This window comes from Rhea americana, unplaced genomic scaffold, assembly GCF_003343005.1.
Source record: "Rhea americana isolate MKP2758 unplaced genomic scaffold, rheAme1 scaffold_267, whole genome shotgun sequence".
Classification (NCBI taxonomy): domain Eukaryota; kingdom Metazoa; phylum Chordata; class Aves; order Rheiformes; family Rheidae; genus Rhea; species Rhea americana.
The window spans coordinates 398,244-419,949 of record NW_028186387.1 but is presented as its reverse complement, the minus strand read 5'-3'; the positions used below and the strand labels follow the sequence as shown (position 1 = coordinate 419,949).

Here is a 21,706-nt window from a genome sequence, read left to right as displayed (position 1 = left end):
ACTGTGAAGTGATGATGGCAGACATATTCTTACGCTTTACACTTGCACCCATACAACTGTAAAAGGCTTGKAAACAGTTATCAAATGCTCAGCCTGATTCTCCAGCAGTTGCTGTCAGCATTTGCTGTCTAAAATTCTCTTTCAGTGATAAGGTGCTGCAATAAAAACGTTATCAGTTCTTCTCCATCGTGGCCTGATCTGTGTGTTCCCAGTAGATTAAAAAAAAAAAAAAAAAAAAAAAAAAAAAAAAAAAAACAGGGAAGCATGATATTAACACTGGTGGCTCTTGTCCAGCTGCTTCTGTGGCCCATTAAACTCAGCAGCACAGCAGTCCCATGGATGTCTGTGTCTTCTCTTGTCTTTTGGAGCAAATGAAGGACACACCTTTTATACGCTCCAAAACCTGGTATCGTCAGAAAGATGTGAACAACATGACCTCTGCTACACTCCGGTCTGCTCTAGCACGGTGCAGTGTTAATTGGAAAACCTGCCCTACGGCAGGTGAACAGTCACGGGCTGTTGGATCAATGCAGGACGCAGGGGAGGTGCTGGTGTCGCGTGAAGGGTGTCTGCAGAGCCCAGGCTCTCTGGGGAGTGTCACGGCAGCACTGCTGTTGTGTTACTACCTKGAGGAATCACTTCCTTCATGTTTTTTTAACCAACCTGAAAAAAGCCACARGAAAAAAAAAAACACCTGGATATTGATCCCAAAACAGTGCAGCTAAGCTGGGGCCAGAAAGTGTAATCTGTTTGCTGAGAGCAGCGTCGTAAAAGCAGGAATTTGGGCTGGATAAAAGCTTGTTCGGGCATCCTGTATAATCCCCTTTTCAATGTAGCTCCAATTTTCTTAAGAAAAATAACAAGAACCCGCAGGACATTGACAATGAGTGATTATTTGGTTAGAAGAAAGAAATAAAAGGCAAAGATACAAATAGCTCTGTTGGCTATTCCAAATGGTTGGCGTGTTGTGAATTGAACTCCGTGACCCCTGTTAAACTGACTGAATGAGCAATGGGGACAGCTGCACCCAGCTCTCCTCCCTCTCTGTTTCCGTCATTCCCTGCATATAGGAGAGGCAGCTTTCCCAGGTGCTCTCTTCCTTGCCCCTGCCCCTATTTCCCGCAGCTGCTAGAACTGAGGGCACATCCTCTGCCCACAGACCTTGCTGCTGCTCAGCTCGCTGTCAGGCAGCGGAGCAAGCTGCTGTGAGCGCAGCTGACCTGTGYGTGCACTTGCCCTTCTGCACTCTTTTGATGGTTTTGGGGAAGTAGGAGGAATGACAGCCATCCCTTGCTACATGCAAAGACATGAGAAAAATAAATAAATGGCCTAGAAGGAGCAGACCTTGTTGTCCTTTTTATTGCTCCAGCATAGCTTCTGGCCCCGTGCTTAAGGACAGGAGTTTGCAAACTGGGAGATGCAGTAGAGAGAAAGATCTTGCAGGGGTAAGCACAGCATGGAAAATTCCTCTGCCTTGTGTCTTCTGTCTTCCTGCATCCGTGGCTGGAAGGTCCTCCCTCTTCTGSCAGCCACAGGCGGGGGGAAACATTTACTTTGAGCAGATGAGAAAGATGTGTGGAAAAGATATAGAGCCATGAGGGGTGCAGGAACTGGAAAGAGATGGGCAGGATTTTTGCTAATTTTATTTTGAAAAGGATTTCTTGGAGTGTGTTGAGTGGAACTCACCTGGCACCTGCTCACCAAACCTATCTAAAATTAAACTACTCCTTGTCAGGATGCTAAATGAATTCCCACTGTTGAACAGCAGCACTTCTGATCTCTTCTACAGAGGAATAAAAAAACCCCAAATGATTTCCCATCAGAGTCTGGAGACTGGCTGAGCGGAATTGCTAGGTCAGGGTTATCTATTGTCCCTCAGCCGTCTTGTCCACTTCTAATACTAGAAGCTGAGCCTAGTTTCTCAACATCCAGAGGTCTCCTGGAAGGCCCTGTGCTGACACTTCGTTTCTTTGCAGTGTTCCATTTTTGGATGGTATTACCTCGTTTTAGTGGTTATAATCATGCACCCACTTCAGCCTTATGGATGCCATTTTATTCAGAAATAATGCCTAGGCATTTAGCTGTTAACTCCTGCAGGAATTTATGGTTGTAGTGTATGCTTACTGTATATGTGTGTTCTTGCCCTCAACAGCAAACTGTACAAGGGTGATGCAGGCTACTGCAGCACGTACAGAGGTGAGGTGTGTAGTGCTATCTTGGCAAAGAATGCTCTTGTTTTCTTCAACTCCTCCTATGCTGACCCAGAGGAGACCCAAGAGCTGCTTGTTCAYACTGCCTGGACTGAACTGAAAATGGTGAGTTCATTCTGTCAACCGGCTGCTGAGTCTCTGCTGTGTAACTACATCTTCCAGGAGTGCAATCCCTTGGGAGCYGGGCCGACTCCAAAACCAGTGTGCAGGTAAAGAGAAAAAATGCTTATCTTTCATTTTTATTTCACGGGGATGTGGAGGCAGCAGGGAAGTGGTGAGGGAGAGTTTGTCCAGATACACAGGAGTACTGAGCGAAAATGGCCCCTTTATGTTTGCAGGGTTTTTCCTTTGCATCAGTCTTTGCTTTCTTCATCATATGCACAAAGAAGGCCTAACCTTGCTCTGTCTGAGATCATCAGTAGAATTTAAGGTGACTTTCAGGCCCAGAGGTCTGTGTAGTATAGGGCTTTCAACAACAAGTGTTGAAAAGAAGTATCCCATTGAATAACACAGTTGAATTAAATAATTAACAAAGAYTATCAGTATGTAATCATTATTACTATAAACAAATCGTTGGTAATTTTGGATAAATACAGACAGACTACACGTAACAACATCTAGTCAAAGCAATATACTAATTGTTAAATATTTCCTACCATGACCACAACAAAACAACAAAAAGACTGAACTAGAGACACTGCCAGGGTAATTGTACTTGCTAAGCCAAACCACCTATATGGCATATGTGCTGTCCCATACTCAGAGAAATGTCCATTAAAACAGGGCTAGAAGGGACTCTGAAGAGTCCAAAGCATCTTCTGCTACAGCTAATCTGTTGCTGTCAGGTGTCTGTGTAATGAGTCCAAGTCCACTGCTCCCTCCCTATGCAACTTGCAGAGCAACCCTTCCTTCTTGGCTTCTTGTCSTCCCATCACGGGCATGGAGGAGAGTTTCCTTCCTTTCTCTTTTATCAAGTTTTCCTCATTTTCTCAAGCTAGAATAAAGCCAGGCTTTTTCCAAGCTCTCCTTCTAGGTCTCGCTTTTTAAGTGTCTGGAGCCCCTGTGGTGCATCTTTTCTTAAGTGCTATAGCCAAATTGTGCCCTGACTCCAGCTGAGGATCCATTAGTACTAACTAGGAAGGAATGACGATTGCTTGGCCTGTCTTGCAGAGGACAGTCCTGTAYAGACATCCCAGGGAGAGGCTTTCTTTTTTTTCTAACACAACAATCTAACATATCTGATGCATGTTAATTTTTAACCTTAGAAGGGTTATTGTCTGGTCATTCCTCATTTTGTGTTTGRGGGGCTGACATTCCTGCCTAAGTGCAGTACCTAGTTCTTGTCTTCCTTCAACTATGTCTTAGAACAGRTTATTCAAAGTAGTGTTTATCAGGACAGAAGTCCCAATTCTGATGTCTCAACTAAAATGAAAGTCTTGTGTGCAGACATAGCAAGAGCAGAGACAGTGCTCTGCCAGCTGGACTTGAGCCAATTGCTGTCTACTGGCAATTATTTTTCCAGTTACGGAGGAACTTTTTAGGACAATCAACAGGACATCATCTCGTAATCCTGGCCTCCCTGATTGCTCCTCCTCTACTACCCCTAAGATAAAGGCACACAGGAAGAACCCAGGGAGAAGCATGACAGGGCATTGTGTTCTCCATTTGGCGCCTGTACTGTGCTATATTCCCCAGMCTGCATAGTAATGGAATAATCCTAAGAAATGTATGTGTAAATATGCACAGATTATTCTGCAAACCAGCACTGAGTCTTGTTGGTTTTTGGCAGACACCTTCCTGCTGCCTTGATGTTCTGCTCTTTGTCATTATGCCCTTTAGTATATGATCTCTCTGCGTATTTTCACGATGTGTAACGGTATTTATATCTAAGCCACACACGAACAGCACATTTGTCAGCTAAGGATTTTGCACAATGTTCTGTGAAACAATTCAGTAAAGTCTGGATAATTGACTCACTTCATTTCCCCCCGCTCATGTATGGCCCTGCAGGAGCAAAACTCCTGGTGAGTCAACAGAGGATATATACTTGTGGGGCACATAAAGTTGTGGACTGAAGTCAGGGTAATATAAATCAACATCCTGTCTGCACTTGCTGAGGATCTTGACCTAACAAGCCTGACATTTGCAAATGTATCTAAATCTTAATGGATTTACTGATATTATGTTTATTCAAATCCACCAGTCCGTCTGTGGATATGCACATCTTTTTTTTTTTTTTTTTTTTTTCCTAATGATTTTCCCAATGATTTCAATTTGGATTTAAATGTAACTTACTTCATAACCAGAGCCCTGAAAGCATGTTCTTCCTATTTTCTGTTCTCACAGCGTATCAGCTGGACAGCAGTTTCTCCAAAACCCTAATCCAGTACATCTTTTGCTAACTCAGACATCTCATATGTAGTTATAGGAGCCCTGGGGGTTCCTAAATGCATTTCACACAGTCTTGGTTATTTTCCAGTTATCATATCTGCTTTTTACTGACAGTTTTATACCTTTCTACAGAAATTGGCTGGACTATACCAGTTTTCACTGAACTGCTTTTTTGAGTAAGAATTTAATTATCAGATACTTTAAAATTCTTCCATTTTGGAGGGACATTTTTCCATTGACATGTTTCCATTTGCTTTGAGGTATTTGTCCTACTACCATTTATTCTCTATACCATTTTTGTCTCCCCCTATGTCATTTTATATGTTCATTTTGGTTTGGAAACTAGTCAGTGTGGACAGTAACTGACAAGCAGACTGAATAAAGKTTTTATAAAAATAATCATCTGGTAAAACAAGATGGATGAAGTGAAACACAAAGAACATCATGAGAAAAATCTCACTTCATGTAAACTGAGGTGTAAATTGATTAAAATTAGAGTTTTCTTGTTTTTAAGGGAACATAATGTCTCGTCTCATAATTATCAATTGTCTTTTACTACTGACTACTGCTGTAAGAGCAACTCCTACCTCCCACCACTGATTTCTTTTTCAACTGCTGCTGATAGAAAGTGGTTGAACTCCAGGGAACAGTCTCGTGTTGGAAAACCATTCACTTGTCAATGTGTGTGTGTCCACCTTTTCTTAAACAGTCCTTTTTCATGTGTAAAATACTACTGGAGCACCTGTCCTCTTCTTTTACTACTGATCTTTGTCAATATGTCATTTACATTGCATAAAATTTCTAATAATAATCTGAAGTAACCTTTGCATATGATCTCATCAAGCTCTCACTGCTCAGGATTAAGTGTTATAACAATGGTATGATCTCATGTCAAGGAGACTGACTGTCCSTCCCGATGACTCTGTCACGACATTCCTTGAGTGCCTTAACAGTGAAGGCTCATCGATGAACATAATCTCACTTTACGCTGTAATGAACAGGATTATAGAGGTGATTTGTTTAAGGATGCACAAGCTTTTAGAGTGAATGCAGCAATCTAGATCTTCTAAGGGTCAGCCAGCATTCCAAAAGTAAGGTTTTCCCATTTCCCTGGCTAAACATCTCTTGACTTCAGAAGTCCACATGTTGTTTAATAATAATAGTAATAAAAGATACATCTGGCTGCATACTGGCTCTCATTGAAGTGAGGAAGGACGAAAACAGCACTGGCCAAAGCCAGCACAGTTTGGGCCTTCAGCTTCTTGATCTGCAGATGTGAAGGCATCTATCACAGCTGCTAAAGAGCTCCTGTCCTCTTGCCATGCTGAAAACCCTAATGGCCTCAGTCCTTCAGGTGTCACRGTGCTGTCAATGTTTGCAGTGTTGGCAGCTATCACTAATGCTCATTGTCACCTACTCTTGCCAAAACTGTTGRTAGACAAGCAGAGATTCCATCAGCCCAGGTAGTGTTTCTGGTTAAAAACTTTATTGTGATAATATCTTCCTGCCTCACTGTGTCCATACCCAACTGAACCGAACAGCATGGTCATTGGGAAGAATAGACATCTGCTAAGGACTTCAACTGAGTTCATCAGAAGTTGTCCCTACATGTCACCTGAAAGTGGATTTACAACCCAGGATCTTAAAAACAAATAAATAAATATGTAAACAGATAATAAATTAACCAATACAACAAACACTCAAACCTTCCCCTATTGTAACTGTTTCAGTGTCTTCTAGAGCAGGTATTTCTGTCTTTGCCTTCTTCACAAAGCAGCTTCTTATTAAGAAACATTTAAACATGCAGAGAGCCTATTTTCAGTGAATGTTTCACTTTTTTTATGGAGGTACCACAGTAGGTAGGAGATAATATAGTCTCTTATTTTGGCAGGCTCTGTAAAAGTTTTGCTGCAGATAAGTTACAGTTGAAAAAGAGAAACATGTCTGTGGAGAAAAGAAGAAAGTTGGGTGGGAGCTTGTATGAGATTAAAAGTATAGGCAAATATGTATCTTAAAAAAAATTAAGCATTACAGCTCACCTCCTGTCTTTAATGGACAATACTTTTATGTATAATTTATGGAAGACAAGTGAGATTTTTAGAATGGACAGAAAAGTGCTCAGGTAACACCCAGACCTGTTGTGTTATCAGAAGGTGCTGACAAATATGTAGGAAAAGATGGGAATGAATATTCCTTTTAGACTGTGACATGTGTGGTGTTTTGAGMACAACACAGCTTCATTAAAAATGTATCTTTGAGGGTTTCCTAAAGGAAGCTGTTACATTTTATACAGAATTTCCTTTGCAGTTTACAAGCCAGACAGAGTCTCAGCTGGCTTAGACAAGCATAGCCCAAACTCTGGATTTCTGTCAGCCTGCGTAAACCCCGCACACCACTGCTGAATGCAGCAATTGTTATCAAGCCATTGACTGCTGTATTTCACTGTTTTTTGCAAAATAATGTAGAGAGAATTGCCTTGCTGTAAAGGATCTCTACTGCTTTAAGGAATGGCTCTCAATGGAGGAAAACTCACAGAAGGGGATTTACAAACCAGGGCTGATGCTGCTCACCCTTCCTGAATGCAACAGGCTGCCCAGCCTGCACCAGGACCCCAGCGCCTGCACCAGGATCCCTTTCTTTGGTAATGGACTGCATGCTGCTACTCCYTGGGTTAGCGGCTTGTCGAGCAAGGGAGGTGGACAGGAGGAGACAGCAGTCATGGATGAGATGAGGCCCAAATGGTGGGTGGGATGAAGCTCCTGTGGTCCTAGTGTCAGCTGGCTCTGCGGCCACCCCGTCCCCCATCATCATCCTCCCTGGGGAAGCTCCCACAGCTTGGTGGACCTCTTCCTCCTTCCCTTGCTTCCAGCCACAACCAGGGGAAAGGCTGCATGGATCCTTGAGGGGATCCCTCCTTTGGGAGCAGGAGCTGCCTGGGGCATTCTTGTCAGAGGAGATTCAGCTTATGAAGGCTGTCAAGGGAAGAAGAGACCTGACAGGTTTTATCTGGGATCTGAGGGGTATGAGTCAGCCCTGCATTTGTGCTGGTGCATGTTTGTGTGCCAGACTGTGACACTTCCACTGCCTTCTAATAAAGAAGACAGTAACTGTGAAGGGTGTAATTTACAACTAAAACAAAAGCTGACCTATTCCTCAGTAGCAGTTGTTATAGTAGGAAGAGGTGTGCAAAGTAAATGCCATCCTGCCAGCATCCTGCTCCTTACACTGCAACAGCATCATCAGCTGTTTACCTATTTGATTCAATGGGGATATAGAGAAAAATACTCCTCAGCCTTTCAAAACTCACTTCTAAACGTGGCTCTGTACTTGAGAGAAACTGGCATCATAACATCCTTGTTCCCAAAATCAGTTTTAGCAATGGCAAAATTGCTTTCTGGGTGCCATTGCAAAAAAACTAGCTGCTGGGGCTCTTCTGGCAGGGAACTTTTCCCTACCTCCATACTCTCAGTTATCAACCTTATGGACAACACCTCTTTACATCTTAATTTTTCTTTTTTACAGATTTTAAGAAGGAGAATGTAACCAGTAAGTAGGCTACTTCAGACGTTAGATCCAGAATTTGRTCTGATTTTTTTTTTAAGGTGCAATATTGCTAATATTGGTAGCATTTTTGTGTTTTGCTCTGGTACTGGCTGGCTGGATTCAGTTTTTCACTAGAGAATGCTTGAGCTTTCACATCTAAGGCATAGTGAAATAAATTTCCAGCTTCTCAGTGTTTGTGGAAAACATGGCCTGGTAACTGTTGAAGGCAGTTAGTGAGGAATGATTTTTTTACATAGTACCCTTGGCTGTTCTCCCATGTTTCTAACCGTTGGTTCTAGTGCTGCTATTGGTGAAATACCAATAGCAACACTATATATTGTRTATAGAGAGTGTATATATATTAAATATATATTATATTCATATAGTGTGTGTGTATATATATATGCTCTCTCTCTCTMTMTMTATATATATAGTGTTTATATATACTATATAGCAACACTGTATAGTGACCAATATATTTGGTATTTCTGATACTAATACCTTGATCATTTTGGTCTTATGTGCTTTAACTGAATATATAATGTCCTATTACCTGGGTGCAGCTGGCCTTGAAAGACTTTATTTCCTCAATGGCCCCAGCACTATGCTCTAGTAATCTCTGAAGTTTGGCCATTTCTCATATGACTCGCCCTTCACCACCTGCGAGAGCCAGCTATTGCTCATAGTGCTGTCTGTAACATTTGTCAGGTTCTCACGTTGTTGCTGGTCATGTCTGGCAATTTCTAATGTCAGRTTCTGTAATCTTCCATGTGCTGTTCACATAGATAAACCTCTGGCCAGGGCCTCTTCACCTGCTGGCAGCCCAGATGCAAACCATCTGAACTAGAGAGCACATGGACGGAACAAAGCCAGTTTGAGATGCTGAGAGGATCATGAAATTACCTGAATTTGTGAATTTGTGGTTTTACTGAATGCACAAGGACTGCCTACGCTGAAGGCATTTCACATTAGAGATTCAATTATTTTGCTTTTGCAGTTTTATCTTTTTAGTGATAATTTGATCTGACATACTGCAAGGGCCTATCTTCCACAGTGGCATTCAGCTCTTCAAACAGCGACTTGAAGCTTGACCATYGAAGTTGTTATTAAAAAAAAGAAAAGAAAAGAAAAGAAAGAATAACAGTATCTCTCTTCTATTACATTTCTGAGCAGGGAATTTCTTGACGTTTTATAGCATTATGTACCCTCTGTAGAAAGAGAACAAGAAAATAAAACTAAGAATTTTTGAGAATTTTGTTTTACCAGGAGTTTCCGTCCTTCAAGACTTGGCTGCCACACTCAATCCATTGCCCAAACCCCAGGCACCCTGCGTTGTACACATCAGAGACTAGTGTTTTAACATCTTGCAGCATCACAAGCTCCAGCCCCACTCCCCCCGAATATCCCACTGTTAAAAACCTATAGCAGTAGTCAGTCTTCTCCCTGGGGAAAAAAGCACAAAGGAAGGATGCTGTCATGTGTTTTCGTGAGACAGTTATAACCTCTTCTTGGATGTTCACGTCTAAGTTCTGTGCAAACATGCAACCTTTTTGTTCAGCTTTAACAGTTTGTTCTCAAGTTGGCATCTCGCAGATAGGTACTGTTCAGTGATGAACCAGAAGGACATAATAATAACATTTTAGTGATTCTTCTGCCCCCTGTTTTACTTGAGAACCACTGTTAGGTGCACATAGCTGTGGGGCACAAGAATTGAGTTGTTTTCTGTCTTACACGTTGAAGTTATTCATTAGAGCCMAGTCAAAAAACTCTCTGTTATTCCCTTTCTCCCCATTGTAGCAAGWATCCATATGAAAGCATCTTCATTTCCCTGCCCTCTGTGGACTCCAGGATGCTTTCCTAATGTTAATTTTGTTCCTAAATCCCTCTACATTGCTCCTCAAAGATGTCCCACTGGTGTTTCAGACTTGTGGCAGAAGCACCAGATCAGAGTTCATGATTATAATGCAAGGTTAAGATTTTTCCGTGCTGGCTATTAGCTCAGTGAAGAGGGGTTTCAAGAATTGTGCTCCTTGCCTTTGAACAGGAGACAGTTAAAATGCTCAGACACTGGTACTTTTGGGCAGCCTAGCTAGCTCTTCAGAGCTTGGGTTGCTGGCCACGTGCGTGCTGTTAGCTTATTAGGTATAATACAGCAGCTTAAACACCAGTCAAAGGAGTCCAAGTTAACGTATTTTGCTTTGCATTTGTGAACAGCTAAGTGTGCTAGGTGTTMACTGTCCTTCCTAAACTGCCATACTAGTTGATCTACAAGGATTGTAGATCCTGTGAACTCACTTGCACAATGAAGACGTCATCATGGCAATGTTTCTACATACTGATGGATAGTGCTTGGGCCTGATGGAAATACAGAAAGCTATAGGTCTGTAAAAGATCYATAAATACAATAATGAATACAATGAAGGCTGCGAGACGTAAAGAATGTATAGTCATCATAATGCCTTTTGATTTATTCCAGTGTTGTCTTCTACACTGATCCCTAAAGCAATGCTTAGCTACTCTATACAGGCATCTTATTACAACTGTAGCTCTACAAAAAATAAATCAACTATGTTCCTCCCACAGAAGAAACTGTACGATCTGCACAGATAAAGTAGAGTGCGTGCAATAACTTTTGTCTGAAACTTGGATCAAGCCTTAGACAAATCTTTTCTGAAGCTTAAAAAGATATGCTTAAAATTGAAAACTTTAATTTAGAACAGAAAGATAACATCTTGTTTTCCATTTTCTAGAATGCAATTTTAAGAATATATATATATATATATATATATATATATAGTGTAAAAAAGTTATGTGACAGTGCTTTCTGGCTTACTAATTTATCTACCAATGTTAATAATGCAACACTAAATATATGGACTGTAATGCGTGACAACAACCAGAATGTTAGCTCATGATCAGCAGAGTTTCCATAAAATTTACTGGCACATTTCTAAGTGTAAGGGGCTATACCTCCTCTACTGTTACTCCTGCTGCATAAATTATGCCAGCATGCATTAAACTCTCCTTTAAGGTCAGATCATGTCTACATTTTTGTCTTCAGAGCATATTCTTGTAATAAAAATCCTCTAAAGATTTCCTACTTGCCTTTTTTTGCAGCCTTTTAAAGTTTTGGATGTGGAATGAGAGCTATGTGAACATCCTTCATTATAAATAATACTATTTTATTGCTAATACTATTCCTTTAGAGTTGTAGTTCCCTTCAGTGTTTTCCGTATGTGCCAAAACACGCAGTTTGTCTCCAGATATTCAGGCTAAGAAGACGAGGGCTGTACAGGGGTATCACAATAGGACCTAATTAATTTCTACCCTCTGCTACCTACTCCAGGAGTTTAGGTATCTTCTTGCTACTGTCCCATAAAGGATGTGCAGGATGTGAATTGTGAAACTGATGTTGCAGTATGCCTGCTGTCTTTGACTTGCTTTGGCACTGGCTGCATTAAATATGACTCTGTGCTGCATTTTGTGCATGAAAGCACAGTGAAATGGATAGACACAGTGACTATTACAAGCACACAGATCAGTTAGTCTGCAAGAGCTTCTCTTCCCTCTTTGGAGTTTTATCAGATTTAATCTTAGGCATTGAGCTCAGAATCATTTAAGTGTGAACAGAAAGTTAAATAGTGTCTTGACTGCTCTTGTCTTTTATGCATGTCAAATCTACTGCTGATTGTTGCTTGTTCTCGTGTAATGATGTGACATTTACTCTTGCGAGTCCCTCCTGCAGGATGAGGTCTCAGGTGGCTTATCTCCATGTTGTTTCTCCCCAGGGACTTGCTACAGTGGCAATGGCCAATTCTACCAGGGCACAGCCAATGTCACGGCCTCCGGCATCCCCTGCCAGAAGTGGAGTGACCAGGTGCGCAACAGTGTGTGACCCACCAAATGGAGAGCTGTGCTTGAGGTTGCCTTCGTTCTTGCGCTGACGTTTCACAGCCTCGGTGGTTCAAACTGTGAGATATCCCTTCCCACTGCAAGATTCATTCTCATTGATTCTTGCAAGCTACTATAAGGCTATATTGCTTCTTTCTTTCTTTCTTTCTTTCTTCCTTTTTTTTTTTCTTTAATACCATCAGGAAAAATTATACTCAAATACTTATGCAATTTATTTCTTCCACAAGGTTCCTCACTTACACAGAAGGACCCCTCAGGTCTTCCCTGAGCTGTCTGATGCAGAGAATTATTGCCGTAATCCAGGAGGTGAAAACGAACGTCCCTGGTGTTACACAAAAGACCCATCTGTGAACTGGGAATACTGCAGCATTTCTCCTTGTGGAGACGGTAAGCATCTCTAATTTATGACTGATACTGCAGTTGTTGTTTTGGGACCTCCTCAATGTCACACCATGAACTTCAATGACATACTAATTTATTCTGACTTTTAGATTTGGCCAATGCTGTTTCTTCTCAAAGAGCCACCCAGCATCTTTAGCTGGGAGGTGTAGTATCTGTTTTACAGATGGGGAAAGGAAGACAGAGAAACTGACTAACTTGCCCCTGATTATATTAAGGCAAATTTGTTGTGCATTTTGCATTGTGAAAAATGAATGGGCCACAAATGTGTTTTAAGTAAAAGGCAAGGTTTAAGGAAGGCACCTGAAATACTTAGCAAAGTTGTTTTGCTTTTGATTATTTTTCTCAATATAAAGAAAACCTAACTAAAAAAGAAATCTGAAAAGGATGGAAACATTTTATTTTTATGTTTTTTAAACCAAGTCTTTCTAATATTTTTTTTCAAAGTACAATTATTTCAAAACATATTTCATCGAAATATGCATCTTTAGGATCTCAAGATTTGGAAATAAGACCATTTCATCTGGAGAGAGAATAGAGGTGTTGTGGGCTTAAGGGAACACATGTCAGTATCAGTTTAGCAGTTAAAAGAAGAATTTAATAAAATTTCTTTCTATTCTCAGTGATTGCATATACAAATTAGCAGTTTCCAGGAAGGATCAAAAATACTCAGCAAATGGCTACTTGAATAATGACTTTTTTCTAAAGGTATTTAGTCAAATGTACTATTTTACAGTAATTTACTGTATTTGGACCTATAAAGGCATTGAGGTGCAAATTGTTAGAGACGGGGGAGTGTTCCAGGATATTATCACTGTGGACTTATGTTGCTCTTACAATCCTCCCTGCACGTTCCTCATGGGATACATGATAGTTTGGTGTAGAGCTTTGATCTTTCCCCACGCAAAGATTATTGTATCTGAACATTTTCTGACACTATCAAACGTGATTTCCCACTCACATTTCCTACAAACTGTCTGATTCCTTACCAGATTTTGGGGATGAACTCCTTGTCTTGGGATTGTGTCTGAGTGACTAGTAGATCCTGGATTTTTGTGTTTGGCAGACATGCAGGGATTTTGCTGCTTCTAAATCTAGCCATCCCCTACTCTCCTCCCCAATAAATATGATCCTCTTGCGAAGTCATGTTGTTTTATCTATAATGCCACAGTAATCTCAGGACAACAGGCTGATTCCGTAAGTAGCTCTTTAGGGAAAGGGCTGTGGATTAAAAGAAGAATAACCACCTGATTTTGTTTTCATTACAGCATCTTTATCATTAGGAACAAGAAAACCAAATGGAGAGACTCCAGATCTCCCCCCTTCTCTTCCCTTTTCCCCTACCTACTCCATGACTGTTATCATTTCGATCATCTCCAGCTTTGCCCTGATAGTGATCTTTGCTGTTGTCACCCTGGTTTGCTGCCGTCAGCGAAAGCAATGGAAAAACAAAAAGAGGTAAGGGTCAAGACTTAATTCAAAGCAACAGATTCTGTTTTGAAATGGAGCTTGCCTGCAGGTCCAGACTACTGATGGAGAGGTAGTCCAGCTAGCTCTTGGTTAGGTCATCCGTTGAAATGCCAGAGCAAGCTGTCACAAGTCAGTGTTGTTCCTGTGTCAGAGCCGGAGCTGACCTGGTGGCTGTTTTGGGGGGAATAGCGTGAGACCCTGGGGCAAGGCTCTGTCAGCAGCTCCACTGCACGTCCTTTTTCCATTCTTGAAGAAACCAGTCCCAGAGGAGATGCAAAAAGCTGTCTCTTGGCAGCAGAGTGTGTGCACACTGACCTAGCAACTGCTCCATCATTGCAGGGAGTCCGAAACGCCAACGCTCACCACTCTGCCCTCTGAACTCCTGTTGGACAGATTGCATCCCAACCCTATGTACCAGCGGATGCCCCTTCTTCTCAATCCAAAATTACTCAGCCTGGAGTATCCACGGAACAATATTGAATATGTGAGAGATATTGGGGAAGGGGCATTTGGAAGAGTCTTCCAAGCAAGGTAAGAGGTCTGTGTGTTAGTACTCCCTTCCTCGAGGTACTGTGAAAAAATAGCAGTTAGCCAGCTGTTTTCTGAAAACTGGAAATATTCTGTTCATTTATCTGAACTGCACAGAGAAACAAACTATTCAAATAAAAATCAAATACATATGGTAAAAGCACCACTGGTTAAACTCAGATTTAATTGTTTCTGTTCACTGCTTTCCGTTGATAACTGCTAAACTTTTTGTCACAGATGCCTGGTTCTTCTGTCTAGTAGATGCAGTGCCTCACTCGCATACCAAAGTCTGGAGTAAATGCTTAGCTAAGTTTATCATGCCTGTTTTTGCCAAGAGTATTGCCTGTAAAATGTCACCTATTGTGAAATTCTTATATTTTCCAGTATTTGTAAATTGTCAGTGTGTTGTGTCCTACATTACAAAGTCAACACTGGCCAACGGTTACCACAGAGGGCAATGTGTCATGCTGCAGTTAGGTCCTGACCCAGTTTCCATTAATTCATTGGTAAAACCAAATCCAACCAAACCAAAAAATCCCCTAAAAACCCAGCTCACTTAGGCCAACCTCTTTTTCTGCTCTTGTTGCTTACTCAGTCTGCATTTTTTGGAATTTACTGCTGTTGTTGCCTGTTTTAGGTTTAAGGACTTAGCTGTAATCCCAGTTCTGTTGAATCTCTTAGGAGCTGAGATCATTCTCTTCTTCAAAGATGAAAACCCAGAGGAGAGCTGAGTCCTGCTTAAACTGATGCGGATGGAAGGACTCTTGTTAGTGTCAGCGGAGCCTATAATTTTGACAGAACAGCCTTAGGCCCACAGTGGCATTCGTGGAAAATCGTGTCCTAAAATTAGTGAAAGAAGGTGGACAGGCAGTGCAGTTTTGCTAGGTTGGATTGTCTTGTCTTTGTTCTTTCACAACTAATGAGTCTGTGATGCAGCCAGAATGTTGCATGGCTGATTTTTTTCATGATATCTGGAGAAATGTGTGATGACAAAGAAAATATAGGGAAATATTGGAGTCCTAACATGGGCCAGGACCTGCTTGGTGGAACAGCTCCCGTTGACTTCAAAGTCAAGGGACGCTCCTTGCAAGGAGCAGTCACCAGAGCAAACACTTCCAATATTTATACTTGTACTGTTGACATATCTATTAGGAAGTGAATTATACACTGTTAGAGCCGGGAAACAGTTTCAATAGATGTGACAGATTTTTTTTTAATGAAGGGATGTGGAAGAAATGCAGGCATACTTTTATTTAATATAGAGAGAGCTAAAAATAACAAAGTTTAAAGGGCACACAGTGGGAAAATCACAGATGCTTAGCCTGTGATTGATTGTTAACTTGGATGGCTATGTCGAATGGACTTGAACTTGAATCAAGAACAAAGCATGTTGGTACTGCGTTACAGCTGTGCTCTGGACACTGTGTATATGCCACCCCAGGGATGCAAAAAAGCCTTCATCCCAGGTTATCTGACTCTCTAAGATCTAAAGAGGGCATTTGGTACACTCTGCTGAATGTTGACCTCTGCCTATCRTGAGTATCTTTACCACACTGCAAAAGGGGAAGGAGGACACACAGTCTTTGTGCCAAATATTACTTCAGTACTATACCAGAAATTCTGAACTGGCCTCTGTATAGAATTTACTCTAATGACTCTCACTCATCGAACAGAACCTCTCAAAGGCCATTCAGGTGTCATTAAAGCTTTGGGTTAAGCAAATGTTAAAGTTGTGTAGGGACCTTTCATATGGGTTTAAACTACCCTAATTCTACTTTTCCTTTAAAATAAACTTTTGTGCTACTATTAATGGAGAAAAGGGGTGTGGGGGGGGGGGGAAAGCAACATATCAGGAAGCTTTTGCACCCTGGAGAATACTATACCTTGGAATGGTGTGTTCTTTGTGGCTCAGGAAATGAGCTATGGAAGCATTGCTTCTCAGGAGCTTCTTTTCTGTTATTAATATCTCCATCAAAAGTGCCTCTGAACCCTCCTATTTCCAGGTAATATTTAAGCCACTGACATTTCTGTGGATGGCTGGCACATCAGAAGAGACTGCTACATCCAGTAGCACCAGCTGTGCATCCCTCTAGGTCACTAAAGCTATCACAACTTAAATTGCTGCCTTCTTGCCTCAGGTGGATAAAATGTACTTGTCTACGTGTGTTAAATGGACATCTCAAATTTAAGTTTAGCAGCCCTTTACTTCTGCTAGTATAATGTTTCACCCCGTAAACATAGCACTGCACATAGTGCCAGTAATGCTTTGCCAGTTGGCTTGCTTTGAATCCTGATTCAATGTTTACTTACTCCTAGGTCAAGCAACATGTTAGGACAGGAAGTGACTGGCTATTATTTACTAGCTGCTTCTGAACGGCTGCCATTTTCACTAAGAACTTATTCCCGCTGGAGAGGATGAGGAAGTAACCAGTTACCTTAACAGATGTCTTTGAAACAAGATTAGGGACCTGGCTCAAGTCAGTCCCAATTGGGTTGTGGTCGCCAGTTCAAGATCTTCTACTAAGGGGAATATTGCCTTTACCCTCAGACGTAGTCAATGCACAATGAGTAGCTTTCAAGCCCTGTGTAGATTAACAAGCAGATTTCTCCCAGAGCTGAATCTGTGCAACGTAGCCCAAACTTGCAGCCCGAGACTGCCTGAAGCCCTGGATGTGAAGTCTTTGTCAACAGTTCAGCTCCGGAGGCCTGCTGAGACCCCTCTGCAAAGTCACAGCTCTTCATCCATGTGAGAGGCAAGGTTATCCGCAGGGCCAAATGGGTGTTGTAGAAAGACAGTCAAAGGTCAGGATGGCAGGAGTTTCTCTGCTGTAGATTTCCTCATTTTCTTCTCAAGTGCAAAGGGTGTTTCTTTGACCTGCTGTCTCAAATATAACTGAAAAACAGTGTGGATGTTTACTTAAAAAAATCCCACGAAAAATCCCCTGCCAATTCAGAGTACTTTTCTGCATATACAATTTTCTTCAAGGGAGGGGGTAAGTGTAGATCTCTATCAGCCTCAATAGATGTTAAATGCATCATTTAACAGTCTAASAGAAACTACCCAGCTATGATACTGAGGTAGATGAGGGACAGAACAAAATCTAAAATGCAGATTCATGCTACTCCTCAATTTTTCACAGTTTCTGCTCTGAAAGGAAAGTATAACCAGAAATTAGAAGCAAGATACCTTTTTGTTGATAGAATGGGAGTTTAAATCTCTACTGGTACTACAGGCTAATTCCTCCAGGTATCTAAAAGCCAAATGCTGTAAGTGCTGCACAAATCTATTAATGGGGCAGAAGGCAAGGACAGAGGATCTGTCCAGTCCACCACAATGCAAAAACAGTGTAAAGTATTTTGCCTMAGCATTTAGGAAATCATTAGAGAGGAAAACTAATTTAATTTCTGTTGATGTTACCCCATTCTAAAATAAAATTATCTATTGTCTACAAAATACTCCATGTTCTGGCCTGCAGCATGAATTCTGTTTAATTTCAGCTGTAGCAGCTTTACATTACTCCCCTGCAAATGTATCTCTATCACATTCTGCAAAGGCTGTCTTTCGGGCACTAAAGGGCTCAACTTCAATAGCTCTCTGCCAAGACTGCTAACAAAGACTCCTTCTCTTCCAGTTCAGTGTGATTTTCCCACATCTGCTAAAAAATGGATTGAAGTTAGGATATCAGTTCTTGTGGATGAAATTCTTCACTGTTGCCTAACGCCTAGCAACAGGTTGTGTGCAGCTTATTCTCATTTAAGTTCCACTTAGGTTAGTTTTCACTACTTGATTTCAGTGGTGGATACATGGATGGATGTACTTCAGGCTTTGGCCTAGGGTGAGTTTCTCCCTCCAAAGCTGTGACTGCACAGCACTAACTCTGCTAGCCAGTGATGAATTGCAATCTACAATGAGGCTGTGTGGAAGAGATAAATGTTCTCCTCTTTTCATTTTTAAATGCTGTTCTGGGTGCTTCAGTGTATTACTGCTGACTTTCTCAAGCACTGAGATTTAGCAACAGCTAGTACATGAGAAGGGTTCTCTGCTCTTACTAGACTGGAAGCTCACTCCCAGCAAAGAGGAAAAAAGACATGTTGCTTTAGTGGGGGCAGTGGCAAACAAATGTGGATTCTATTACTCTGCTCCTGTATGCTGGACCTCCTCACCCGAACGTCTCAGCAGCACTCTGGCTGCTGGTGAGATTCCTTTCTAGATGGGCATCCTGCCATCTTCTGACATTTGACATTTATAGTATCCAAGTCCATCTGTTGCAACTGCCATAGGTCTGGAGTAAATGACAGGGAAACTGGAAGTTTGCTTTGGAAATTGGAACCTCCTCTTGGGGCTACTGAACAGTAAAATAACCTGGCATTTAAGCAACAGAAAGGCGGTCAGGCCAATATAGTAACATGAAACTTAAATAGGTGCCACTCTCTGTGGGCTTTGGCTGTTACTTGTAAGTAGAGTGTTTAAACTACAAGGGGATGGCTTCTGTAGGACCCCTGGGAAGAGCTTGTTTGGGCAACAAAAATGCTTATCAGAGGTTTGACACACATTTGCAGAGTGGAAGGTTACTGTGCTCTAGGAACAGCTATCCCTAAATCCTTGGCAAGTCTGTCTAATTAAATGTGTTTAGGGCAGAATGACCTTTGGATAAGAAAGCAAAATGAGTCTGTGATTGCTCTAAGTCAGGAAGCTCCATTTCCTATGGATTTATGTCAGGAGATAACTAAGCACTATGTAAAGATTTACCAGCATCTAACAAGAGTGCATTCGTGTATTAAGTTGTTCCTCAGGCAGGACAAGTATATGGTTTGCCTCTTCCGTGTAGCCGCCTCTTTCCTCAAAACTTGCAGGAACATAGCTGTTTCCCAGACTTCTGCCTCACCCTGTTAAAGTCAGCTGAAATTATCTAATAGGTTCAAAAAGTGTTAGATGCAGACATACACAAACATAGACACACAAAGAACAATTGTGTAAGTCATCTTCGTTACAAAACCAGGGGAACATTTAGACAGAAGAGGAAAGTACACATAATATGGAAGAGGGGACAGGCTACTTGGGAGACTTACAGGAATTCAGTCAGAGTATGTAGAGATGCAGCRAGGAAGGCTAAGGCCCTCTGGCAAGGGAGGTCAAGGACARCAGGAAGGGCTTCTTCAAACWCATCAGCAGCAAGAGGAGGACTGGGGAAAATGTGGGCCCACTACTGAATGGGGCGGGGGCCCTGGTGACAAGGGATACAGAGAAGGCAGAATTACTGAATGYCYCCTTCGCTGCAGTCTTCMCTGCTAAGGGCAGCCCTCAGGAATCCCAGAGCCTGGACGTGAGGGAGAAAGTCTGCAGAAGGGAAGACTTTCCTTTGGTTGAGGAGGAAAGGATTAGAGACCTTCTGGGCAGGCTAGACATCCACAAATCCATGGGCCCAGATGGGATGCACCCACGGGTGAGGGAGCTGGCAGATGTTGTTGCCAGGCCACTCTCCATCATCTTTGAAAGGTCCTGGAGAACTGGAGAGGTGCCTGAGGACTGGAAGAAAGCCAGTGTCACTCCAGTCTTCAAGAAGGGCAAGAAGGACACAGGTAACTATAGGCCAGTCATCCTCACCTCCATCCCTGAAAAGGTGATGGAACAGCTCCTTCTGGATGTCATCTCCAGACATATGGAGGAAAAGAAGGTGTTCAGCAGTAGCCAGCATGGATTCACCAAGGAGAAGTCCTGCTTAACCATTCTGATAGCCTTCTATGGTGGAAAGACTGGCTGGGTAGATGAGGGGAGAGCAGTGGACGTTGTGTATCTTGACTTCTGCAAGGCTTTTGACACTGTCTCCTATAACATCCTCCTAGATAAGCTCACGAAGTGTGTGTTAGATGAGTGGACAGTGAGGTGGATTGAGAACTGGCCAAAAGGCAGAGCTCAGAGGGTTGTACTCAGTGGTGCAGAGTCCAGTTGGAGGCCCGTGGCTAGTGGCATCCCCCAGGTCTCAGTACTGAGTCCCATCCTGTTCAACTTCTTCATCAATGACCTGGATGAGGGGACAGAGTGCCTCCTCAGCAAGTTTACTGATGATCCCAAGCTRGGAGGAGTGGCTGATACACCTGAGGGCTGTGCTGCCATTCAGAGAGACCTGGACAGGCTGGAGAGCTGGGCAGAGAGGAACCTCCTGAGGTTCAACAAGGGCAAGTGCAGAGTCCTGCATCTACGGAGAAATAACCCTAGGCACCAATACAAGCTGGCAGCTGACTTTCCAGAGAGCAGTTCTACAGAGAAGGACCTGGGAGTGCTGGTGGATGACAAGTTGACCATGAGCCAGCAATGTGCCCATGTGGCCAAGAAAGCCAATGGTGTCCTTGGGTGCATTAGGAAGAGGGTTGCCAGCAGGCTGAGGGAGGTGATCCTGCCCCTCTACTCAGCCCTGGGGAGGCCTCATCTCGAGTCATGTGTCCAGTTGTGGGCTCCCCAGTATGAGAGAGACATGGAGCTACTGGAGAGAGTCCAGTATAGGGCTACAAAGATGATCACAGGGCTGGAGTATCTGCCCTCTGAGGAATGGCTGCAAGAGCTGGGCCTCTTCAGCCTGGGGAAGAGAAGCCTGAGGKGGGATCTTATCAACGTGTACAAGTAGCTGAAAGGAGGGCGTCAGGGGGATGGGGACAAACTCTTTTTAGTTGTCCCATGTGACAGGACAAGAGGCAATGGGCAGAAACTGAAGCACAGGAAGCTCTGCCTGACCATGAGGGGGGAATTTCTTCCCTGTGAGAGTGACRGAGCACTGGCACAGGTTGCCCAGAGAGGTTGTGGGGTCTCCTTCTCTGGAGATCCTCAAGGCCTGCCTGGCTGCAACCCTGTCTAACATGCTCYAGGTGACCCTGCTTGAGCAGAGGGGCTGGACTAGGTGATCTCCAGAGGTCCCTTCCAACCTTACCGATTCTATGATTCTGTGAACATATTTGCTCTGATTGKTACTTATACTCCTATAGCAGATGTACCAGTGCCACCATTGTGCAAAGTGTGGGACAAGATCCAGTGAAAGATGGCTCTTCTACCTCAACATTTTCATACAATATATGTTTATTTTTTTACTCTCAGTAGGCTTCATCATTACACCCTCAAAATGAATGACATAACTGGTTTGATTCAATGTTGTCTATGCTGCCCTCCATCCAGTCTCTGGTATGTCCTCTAACCCAAGCTATCAGTTATTTACCTAAGCCTGTTTGTAGCCAATCTTGGTAAAATACCTCTACAAAAAAAA

At 42.5% G+C, this 21,706-nt stretch overlaps 1 protein-coding gene across 1 annotated transcript in view; it reads left to right on the top strand.

The window, feature by feature from the left end:
* The window catches only part of MUSK (muscle associated receptor tyrosine kinase), a 62,632-nt gene that overhangs the window by 33,392 nt on the left and 7,534 nt on the right, over positions 1-21,706 (top strand). The window contains exons 8-14 of the mRNA XM_085307868.1: positions 2,153-2,419; positions 7,067-7,242; positions 8,124-8,147; positions 11,933-12,021; positions 12,284-12,443; positions 13,724-13,913; positions 14,265-14,456. Coding sequence (XP_085163994.1) covers positions 2,153-2,419; positions 7,067-7,242; positions 8,124-8,147; positions 11,933-12,021; positions 12,284-12,443; positions 13,724-13,913; positions 14,265-14,456 — 1,098 coding nt within the window. The remainder of the gene's footprint in view (positions 1-2,152; positions 2,420-7,066; positions 7,243-8,123; positions 8,148-11,932; positions 12,022-12,283; positions 12,444-13,723; positions 13,914-14,264; positions 14,457-21,706) is intronic.